Below are 10,985 nucleotides of genomic sequence, written 5' to 3' on the forward strand. Positions count from 1 at the left end.
GTCTTGATTCTTTTCACTCACAAAACATGTAACTAAATTACATGTACCAGGAAACAAACAAACAAACAAAATTCCTAGTACTTATCTACCTATTTCCAGGGAGAAAAACAAATGAATAAAATATTCAAGGATTCAACATTAAAATGATGTCCTCACAGGAAAAAAAAAAGACATACCCAGGTCCCATACTTCTTTCTGTAAGTATACTTCAGGGTAATGGTATTCTCTATTATTAGGAGGAAGGAGTTGAGCTATTTCTCTTCATCTACTAAAGTTTAAAGTTCACTCACAAGAAATCATAAACTATATAATTTTCCCATTTGAAAGTCTAATATCCAGGCAATAGCTCTGATCCAAGTTCCTGTGTTTTCAGAGTATCCTCTGAGATACCACACCCCTCTTTTTAGACAGTGTCAAACAATGCTCCTGAGAATTTCCTTGGTTTTGATGCTACAAACAATGCGGTTGGCCACAGGTGGGAAGAAAAGGTAGACACTGGCCATGACGGTCTGGAGGAATAGAGGTAAATGGTGCCCAAAGTGATGTATCAGGGAAAGAATGATTATGGGCACATAGTACACAAGCACAGCTGAGGTGTGTGACACACAGGTGTTCAGAGCCCTCCACCGTCCCGCCCCAGAAGTAATACCCAGTACTGTATGAAGAATCAGCATGTAAGAAATCACTATCTGCAATGAGTCTAGCCAAAATGTAAAGGAAATGACAAAGAGAACCAAGATGCTATTGGGGTGGGTATCTCCACAGGGCAACTTGATCAGATCTGAGTGGAGGCAGTAAGAGTGTGTGAGGGTATTGTGGCTGCAGAAGAGCAGACGCTTCAGGAGAAGAAGTAATGGGAACACGAGCACCACACTGTGAAAGGCAATGGTGACAAAGTACCCCAGCTGCCAATTTCCACCACTTCTGGAAAGATCTAGATGTGTGAAAAAGGACTGTCCCCCATACAAAGAACCCATTTCACAAACCTACTGGTAAACAAATACATTTATATAACTGGAACCTCAAGATGCTAGAGTTGTACTCATTTAAAAAACCATTCAGCTACCTTTGGTCTTTAAAAAAAGCCTACACTGCAATATCCTAAACATCGTTCTGTGCATCTCGCAAATTATTTGTCTAGATTGATATTCATCACACCCCAGATAAAATGTAGAACATTATATAGTTGCACTTTATAAATGGTGGTTAAGTGGAACTGTTCAAGCCATTTTTATAGTTGTGATGCACAATATAATTTAAGTAAGTGCTTCTATCAAAGTATTCCTTCAGTAAAATGTATATAGTTTGCTGCCCATGATGAGCAAAAAATGAGTATCACTGGGCTTATTTGAATGATGAGGATGAGATTCAACCATATCTTATCAGTTATCTCAGTGCCGTTTTCATCCTTTTCAAGTGTCACATGCAGGGAGTGTGAACATCAGAGGTGGGTTATTATCCGGTCTGCCTTACCCTTAATCTGTTCACAGATATTTATTTACTAATGATTTTTTTGAAAGTTATGGGATAGGAAAATGAAGTGTTGCTCTTCATTTACTAAATGATTGTAAACTCGTTTTTCATCAAAATAAAATTCCATTGTTTTAATGGAAAAAAAAAAAAAAAAAAAAAAAAAAAAGAAAGGCAATGGTGACACCCATCCTGCTGATGCGGAGAATTGTCAAAATGATGGTATATCGCAGCGCGCTGTATATGGCCACAAAGTGGTCTACAGACATGGCCAGTAGGATGCCTGATTCCATTATACAGAGTGAAGTAAGCCAGAAAGAAAAACACCAATACAGTATACTAATGCATATATATGGAATTTAGAAAGATGGTAACAATAACCCTGTGTACGAGACAGCAAAAGAGACACTGACGTATAGAACAGTCTTTTGGACTCTGTGGGAGAGGGAGAGGGTGGGATGATTTGGGAGAATGGCATTGAAATACGTATAATATCATATATGGAAGGAGTCGCCAGTCCAGGTTCGATGCACAATACTGGATGCTTGGGGCTGGTGCACTAGGACGACCCAGAGGGATGGTATGGGGAGGGAGGAGGGTTCAGGATGGGGAACACATGTATACCTGTGGCAGATTCATTTTGATATTTGGAAAAACCAATACAATATTGTAAAGTTAAAAAAAAAAAAGAATGCCTGGAAAACATCTGTAGCAGACAACCACCAAAACTTATATTATTAATGCCAAAGAGGAAAATGCCCAACACAGTGGGCCCGGAAACAAAGACACCAAGTTCCACAAAGGCCAACATGGCCAGAAAGAAGTACATGGGTTGGTGCAAAGCAGGATCAAACCGGACGATGTGAAGAATGATGCCATTTCCTAGGAAAATGATAGTGTACATCAGGCAGAATGGTATAGATATCCAGATGTGCTCTGCTTCGAGCCCTGGGATCCAACAAGAGTGAATGTTGCAGGTGTGAACTCAATGGAACTATTGTAAATGTCATGATGGGACTTCATCTGAGGATACTGAGAAGCACATGGACACTGGAAAATAAGTTGTTAGTTATCATACATCAAATCCTGAGCTCCTGACAGTTATACTGAGGGTATTTTCTTACAAAAGAGATGGAAAGCTTATTTCTGAAACAAGAGAATATGCAAACCACAGTATATGGAAGATAAATCTGACTAGATGTGTGGAAGAGTGGTCCTACATGAACTACAAGCTAAACATTTCTTTGTTTAATAGAAATCTGTGCATTAATAGAAATATCAAGCAGGATTATTTATAGCGGTGAAAGGCAATGGTAATAAGCATAGAGATGACAGCTTCACATGGAAATTGATAACTGAAGGATCTTTTAGGTTTCTGTAGTTTGAGCAAGATTGAATTAGCAAAATTAATGCAAGAAAATAATAAAGATAATTCATAGTTCTTTTAATAGACTTATAGCCTTGGGAAAGTCACTTAAGTTATCTGAGATCCAACATTGTGATATAAACACTGTAATAATAATAATACAACATAATATATGCTGTTTACTATTATATTTGGATTAATTTGGAACACAGTAAATGATTCAGATTATAAAGAATCTGCCTGCGATGCAGGAGACCTGGGTTTGATACCTAGGTCAAGAAGATCCCCTGGAGAAGGGAATGGTTACCCAACCCAATATTCTTGCCTGGAGAATTCCATGGACAGTCCATGGGGTTGCAAAGAGTTGGACACAACTGAGTGACTAACACTTTCAGTTTTCAAATAGTCAACACATGAAATAAAAACAATTTAATATATTAGAAAAGAGGGACAGTTTCATCCAGTTCTTAATATTTTCCAATGTCTTTTTTTAAACTTACCAGTTCACTCTTTCTCCATCTGCTATCCATGGACAATGGGGAACCATTCTCTGTATTTTGCAGGAGGGTCAGTGTCTCTTGTTGAAATCTGGGATCCAAGTTGAGAATATCACCAAAGCCATCAGGATATCACAAGCTGAGTGTGAAGATGGTATTAGGGCTCAGGACCAGTTTATAACACACTAAAATTCTACTCACTTGTAACAGAGCCTTGTGTATTAAGATAGGGGTTAAAGATAGATTTCAGGATTGGCTCAAGGATGGGTGTGGTGAGTGAGGATGAAGTCTTCCTCTCCTATTGAGCTAGCACTTTTTGTAAAGTATAACCACTCGAGTGATGGTAAATGTTTACCAATCAGTTCTCTGAATAAAAATGCCTTGACCTGTACCCATTGCCAACTTCTTTGAATACTCCCATGCGGAGCAATTTCAAGCAACCAACATGATACTGCAGAGCCGATATGTGATATGTTTATAACCAGCTTCCTCAAATTGGTACAAACCAGAACCAGCACAACATTGGGCTTAATTACAGCTGCTCCCACATATCAGGTGGAGCTGAGAGCAGGCACATCAATCCATGCATCCCTCTCCTGCTGTTTCCTTCCCACTGGGCTGTGGATATAGTTGCTGCTTCTGCTGCTAAGTCACTTCAGACGTGTCCGACTGTGCGACCCCATGGACTGCAGCCCATGAGGCTTCTCCGTCCATGAGATTTTTCCAGGCAAGTGTACTGGAGTGGGCTCCCATTGCCTTCTCCGTGGGTATAGTTGCTACCTCTCCTTATACGTGCTTAATTGATTGGCAGGGGAGGCAAGATGAGTCAGGACTCTTCCAGGAGAAATTAGCCAAGCATGACTATTCTCAGAAACATCAGATATGTATTTCAATATGTATTTAATTGGGCTTACATTACATTGAATTTATAGGTTATACATTATAATTTCAAAGAGAATTATTAACCTAATAATGAACAATATACAATGAGCACAGGCCCCTTCAAAAATTCCAAGACAACAGTTCAGAGATGAATTTAGGAGAGAAGTACAGACAACAATATCCTAATTCCTTTCTGCTGCTGCTACTGCTACTGCTAAGTCACTTCAGTCGTGTCTGACTCTGTGTGACCCCATAGATGGCAGCCCACTAGGCTCCCCCGTCCCTGGGATTCTCCAGGCAAGAACACTGGAGTGGGTTGCCATTTCCTTCTCCAATGCATGAAAGTGAAAAGTGAAAGTGAAGTCGCTCAGTCGTGTTCGACTCTCTGCGACCCCATGGATTGCAGCCTACCAGGCTCCTCCGTCCATGGGATTTTCCAGGCAGGAGTATTGGAATGGGGTGCCATTGCCAATTCCTTTCTAGCATCTACAAACACCCAAACCCTTAAGCTGAAAGTTTCTTTAACATTGAAATGTTGATTCAAGTGTTGTTATTTTTTTTAATTCTTATCATATTTCATACATTCTAGATGTGAAACTGGCATTTTCTTATTTCTCCACTGCTGTAATCAAGTATAAAGAAATCTTGTGTTTTAAGATTTATGCCACTTAAAAAAATATTTTGTCATCATGCTCAAATCTGTTTATTTTCTTCCTGCCCTTCATTCCTTGAAGAGCTTTCCACTGAATCAGAAGTGTCTTTGTTGCAACTCTTGTCAAGATTTTATTTAATGTCATTTTCTGTGAAGTCATTTTTATATAGATTATTGGCAGTAGGGCTAGATTCAGTTTGGTGACTTGGGTTTTTAGTGTCTATATTCATAACAGTTATTATCATGCTCCAAATTAAAAATTAAATGTTAAATCCCTTATATGATGTATTTATTTAATTATCAAACCAATAAGAAAGATACTAAAATATCATCCCTAAAATATACTCCCTTGCTGAAATTAAAGCGAATATAATATATGTCAAATCATAATTCAGGACTTCAAAGGTCAAGGAAACATCCTTTCATTTCTTATGTTGACTACTATACATAGGTGCATTACAGAAAAAGAGGAAAACAACTGGAAATTTTGCAAATATACAAAAGAATGCCTCAAAGCTTTTATTTATTTATTTAAGTGTAAAACTGAAAAAAGTGTGAAAGTGTTAGTTGGTTAGTCATCTCTGACTCTTTTTGACCCCATGGACTGTAGCCTACAAGGCTCCTCTGTCCATGGGCTTCTCCAGGCAAGAATACTGGAGTGAGTAGCCATTCGCTTCTCCATGAGATCTTCCCTATCCAGGGAAGGAACCCAGGTCTCCTGCATTGCAGGCAGATTCTTTACTGTCTGAGCCACAAGGTAAGCCCCAAGTTATGTCAAATTTCATATTCTCATGACAGGATATTAGGTTTTGAAAAAGCAGATACTATAAAAATGTTTAATAAAAAAGAAAGAATTAGGTGAAATCTAGACACAAGTATCTGCCTCCAATGCGGGAGACCTGGGTTCGATCCCTGGGTCAGGAAGATCCCCTGGAGAAGGAAATGGTAACCCACTCCAGTATTCTTGCCTGGAGAATTCCATGGACGGAGAAGCCTGGTAGGCTACAGTCCACAGGGTCACAAAGAGTCAGACACAACCGAATGACTTCACTCACTCAGACACAATTTATAGATAATTACATTTGGTGTGTTTAAAGCCTTTTTTATACAAGATTCTGGGTAAATATTTTGATCTTTAATTGCCTTTGTTGTTTTTTTTTTTTTTTTGTCCTGGGTATAAACCTTTCCAATCTTCTAGTCCCTCCATGAAATCTTCATTGATGATTTGGGCCTAAAATCCCCAATATGTAGAAAAATTGACTCCAAATATACCATGTACCTACTTTTTATAGTAGACTTTATAGGATATTAGTGAATTAGAAAATATCTGATTTCAGAACTCATGTTTTAGCTTAAGAAATGGGTACAGACAAAAATAACTATAATATGGTGGCTTAATGCTACTCATCCAAGTATTTGCTGACTTCAGCAGGAATGTTTTGTATTTCAGCTGAATTTATTTTATCAGAATTTCAGCAGAATATTTATAAAAAATGTACAGCCTCTCACCACTCCTACTCCCCCGACTGAGTTGAGTCCTACTCCCCCGGGTTGAGTCCTAAAATATATTTCTCTTGTTCACTGTTATCTTTATGTGTCCTTAAAAATAAGTTAAAAGACATGATAATAGAATGTTTAGCTAGGAGAATTGAAAATGACATTAATTTAAAATATTCTTTTTTAAATTCTTTAAGAACTTTAGGAAAAATGCACTGGAATTGGCATTTTTGGGCAGATCCTAACAGTTTTCGGTGTGTTTTAATGTTTTTGTGAATTTCGTTTATTCCCATTCCTCACTGAAACAGACTTTTAGGCAGTGAGTGTTTTATTCAGAAATACCCAATATTTAGCCTTTTTTTTTTTTTTTTAACAACATATGCTGATGGGGGAGAAAAATAAAATCACTTGGTCCTGAATCTGTTTGGTCCTTACTCCATAGATAATGGGGTTGAGCACTGGGGGCACCACCACGTAGAGGTTTGCTACTAAGATATGGATGTGATGAGGAATGGTTTTACCCCCAAAGCGATGGGCAATAAATGAAAAGAATGCTGGAGCATAGAACATAAGTATGACACAGATGTGGGAACCACATGTGCTAAGGGCCTTAAATCTCGCAGTCCAGGAAGGTATCTGAAACACTGTGCAAAGGATCATTGTGTAGGACATACTGATGAGCATTATATCCAGTCCTGTAGACAGCAGGGCCACAGTCAAGCCATAAATGACGTTGATATTGATATTGTCACAAGCCAATCTGGCAATGCCCATGTGCTCACAGTAGGAATGGGGAATGATGTTTCTCCCACAGTATATAAGTCGATGTACCAGAAAGACGAATGGAAAACATACAATAAAGCTCCTGACCACAGCTGCTATGCCAATCTTCCCAATGGCTGAGGAGGTTAAGATAGCAGTGTATCTCAGTGGATAACAGATGGCCACATAGCGGTCAAATGCCATGGCCAGGAGAATAGCAGATTCTGCCACAAAGATGAAATGTATGAAGAACATCTGGGATACACAGCTACCAAAGGATATATTCATGGAGTGGAACCAGAAGATGGCCAGCATCTTGGGGGCTGTGGATGTGGCGAGCAGGACATCTGCTAAAGCCAACATGGAAAGGAAGAGATACATGGGCTCATGGAGACGCTGCTCCGTCACAATTAGGAAGATCAAGAAGAGGTTACCTACAATAGCAACAATGTACATAAAACAGATGGGGATGGAGATCCAGGTGTGCACATCTTCTAGTCCTGGGATTCCAATCAGGACATACCACATATCCTGAGGACTGGTGTAATTGTAAGAGGAAGGAGCCATCTGTGACTGCTTATTCCAGACCCAGGACCTTCAGGGAAAGACCACAGGGCTGAGCTCAGGTTCAGGTGCACCACCTTAGTCCCTGTGATGTCTGATCAGATTTCTTTTATGATATGTTATTATGAAAGATAATTAACTAGCCTAAAATTGCACTCTTGATTCCCTCCATGGAATAACTGAATCTTGTATCTTGAAAAAGATATCAGTTAATATTTAGTAAAAGTGTAATATGTGTCATAATACTTTACATATATTAACTTATTAAATTTTCACCTTAACCTGTTGAAAATACCTTTATTATAATCCATAATATGGCTGTTGTTGTTATCCCTATAAGATGAAAAAAAAATTTCCAAAGCTTTTAGACTCTTGCTCTAGGTCCCACTGGATTTAAAATCAGCCAAAGTGAATTTGAAAGCTTTAAACTAAACCACCATCTAACACAATCTATCAACATAAAATTAGTTACAAAAACATGTTATCAAAATGTTCACTGACCATGTCCCTGAGTAAAATAGACAGATGTTAAATTGAAGTATACAGCTTATGGAAGAGGGAAGGAACTAGAGTTTGACAAAGTAGGTTTCAAGGTATATGCCCTCTTCAACATTAATGAACTACCAGCTTGATGCTAAGCCCTATGACAGGCATTGAGGATACACGAGTGAATCAGAGTGATCCTGATCCTTCAATACATTTCTTAAAATTGTAGGATACACATTGAAAACTCAAACTATGTACAATGCCAGACTGAGTTGGCTTCTTAGACGGACTTGCCTAGCATTTGGTAAAGGAAAAAATATATTCTATCTCACTTCTATCACTGATTGAAAATTAGACTATATATTTTGTATTTCTAAATATCACCACAGCAGCAAACCACAATGATTTCACATTATAAAGCAAGGGTCCACAGTCCTTCAGAAAAAGAGAAGGATGTTATTTGTTGATCAAAATTTTCTTTAGTTCCAAAGGAGGGTGGATAGAAACAAGGAAGATGCTGAGTCAAAAGGCAGGCTGGGAGATACAGTATGTGTGTGTGTGTTTGTGTGTGTATACACATAAACCTATAGCTGCAAGTACAGTTATAGACACATGTATAAAATAAGTGGATTGCATTCTTCCCTAGTCCCTATTCTCAAATCAAAGTTAGTTAAATTTCTTATTTTCCAAGAAGGAATGTGAGCTTTAGAAACAGATTCCTCTTCACTCCTTGATTCTACTGCAGTTCAGTATATTAATCATTAAACAGTATACTTTACTATGTTTATTTTTCATTAAGTGTTGCATATCCTGACCTATTGCTTTATACTATTGCAATGTTCCAATTTAAACTATTGGACTTCCCTGGTGGCTCAGATGATAAAGAATCCGCCTGCAATGTGGGAGACCTCGGTTCAATCCCTGGGTTGGGAAGATCCCCTGGAGAAGGGAATGGCTACTCCTTCCAAGAATACACCCCAGTATTCTTGCCTGGAGAATCCCATGGACAGAGGAGCCTAGCCGGCTACAATCCATGGGGTCACAAAAAGTCGGACATAACCGAGCAACTTTGTGACTGACTGATTAGAATGTTCAGACCCCTGTTTCTTGAGTTACAATTTAGAATATAAAATACTCAAATAGTCATCCCATTAGGCCTTTTCTTAACTGATATGCGATTCTTTAAAAATGCTGGAATAAAATTGAGATTCTTATGTCTATGGATCTACTTTTTAATTTCATAAACCAATTATTCAACAATTTAACATATAGCTCAAATTAACTGCTTGAAATTTCTTTTAAGATAGATTTTTATATTTCAGAGCTTGAGAGTAAAGGTTAATTTTGAAGTGTGTCTGGCACATATCTATGCCAGAGCCCTGTATATGAGTGAAGTATAGTTATAGGGTGGGGGCTTAGAGTTGAGCTTCATCAGGACATTAGAGATGGGGGAGAGAAGAGGAATATGATTGAAGGAAACACTGAAATGAAGATGGGAAGGAAGGAAAACAAATTTTCCTATCTTTCTTCTAACTGCCCTGGTGATCTTTGGGGACATCCATGATCTGCTTTAACTGTAGTCTTATAACCCGCAGTTATTAATTTGTAGGTCTGGGGATCAGGGTATTACTCTGTAATATTACTGATGGCATAATCTGACCGGGCCTGAAAATGTGCACACAGACAGCATGTGGTTAATAGAAACAGTGTAGTTCTAGGGCCACGTAGAATTGTATTCAAGTACTGGTGAAGTCATATTCTAACTACATGACTATTAAACAAGTTACTTAATTTGAAGTTTAGTAAGATATCTACAAATAAACATCAATTAAAATCTGAGTCAATCACAGACTCAGAAAATGTATGATTACCTAAGGGGAATGAAGGGCAGGGGTGGGGGGAGGGGGAGTGGGGAGAGATAAATTAGTAGTTTGGGAATAACATATACAGAATACTATATATAAAATAGGTAAACCAAAAAGACCTACTGTGTAGGACAGGGAACTATAATCAACATCTTGTAATAACCTATGATGGAAAAGAATATGAAATATATATGTATATGTATATAAAACTCAATCACTTCACAGTCCATTTGAAAGGAATATAGCATTGTAAGTCAACTATTCTTCAATTTTAAAAATGTGAATAAATTCTGTAGTTAGTATTTTATGGTGGTTGATATATAACTCAGATATATTTTTATCCTCAAAACATGAAACTAGGGCACATGCAAAATGATCATCATTAAGACCAAGAAAATTGTTACTTTGAAGAAGCTTAATTTTCTAGACTTCAGTCTTATGATCCACTAAACAGCTACTGAACTGGTTTAAGGTACCCAGAAAGACCAAGACTTATTTTCTTATACTAGACATATGGTCTCAGTTGGTAGTTTTCACTCCAAATCTGGCATTTTACTTTTGTAAGGTGAAGGTGGTTCATAGTCATGAACACTTGGGCTTAGGAATGGAGTCTTATTCTTGTTCCATCGCTGATGCAACATCTTTGTTACATACAGAAGGCAGTTATAATCTCTCTTTCAGTTTATTAGTCTGCCTAGTCCAGAACCTGACATATATTACATATTCACATAAACTCTATGGAAAAAATCCATGCATATATTTACATGCATGTGCATATACACATTATATTTAATTACTAAGCTTGTTTAACTAGTGAACCTTGTTTTTAACTTTTGGAATATAAGCTTAATCTTCTAAACACAACATTCAAATCTTCATATCAAATAAAAATGATATCAACAGATTTTAAAAGAAAAAATATATATTTCTGCTCTTTGCAGAGT

General features: G+C 37.7%; 1 protein-coding gene and 1 pseudogene across 1 annotated transcript; both read right to left on the reverse strand.

The window, feature by feature from the left end:
* Positions 1-332: 332 nt before the first annotated feature.
* Positions 333-2,493, reverse strand: LOC112579354 (annotated as a pseudogene).
* Positions 2,494-6,733: 4,240 nt separating this feature from the next.
* Positions 6,734-7,693, reverse strand: LOC112579480 (olfactory receptor 52Z1-like). The gene has a single exon (XM_025265925.3). It carries the CDS (start codon positions 7,691-7,693, stop codon positions 6,734-6,736), a length of 960 nt encoding a protein of 319 aa, XP_025121710.2.
* Positions 7,694-10,985: the final 3,292 nt, after the last annotated feature.

This window comes from Bubalus bubalis, chromosome 16 (assembly GCF_019923935.1).
Source record: "Bubalus bubalis isolate 160015118507 breed Murrah chromosome 16, NDDB_SH_1, whole genome shotgun sequence".
Taxonomy (NCBI): Eukaryota; Metazoa; Chordata; class Mammalia; order Artiodactyla; family Bovidae; genus Bubalus; species Bubalus bubalis.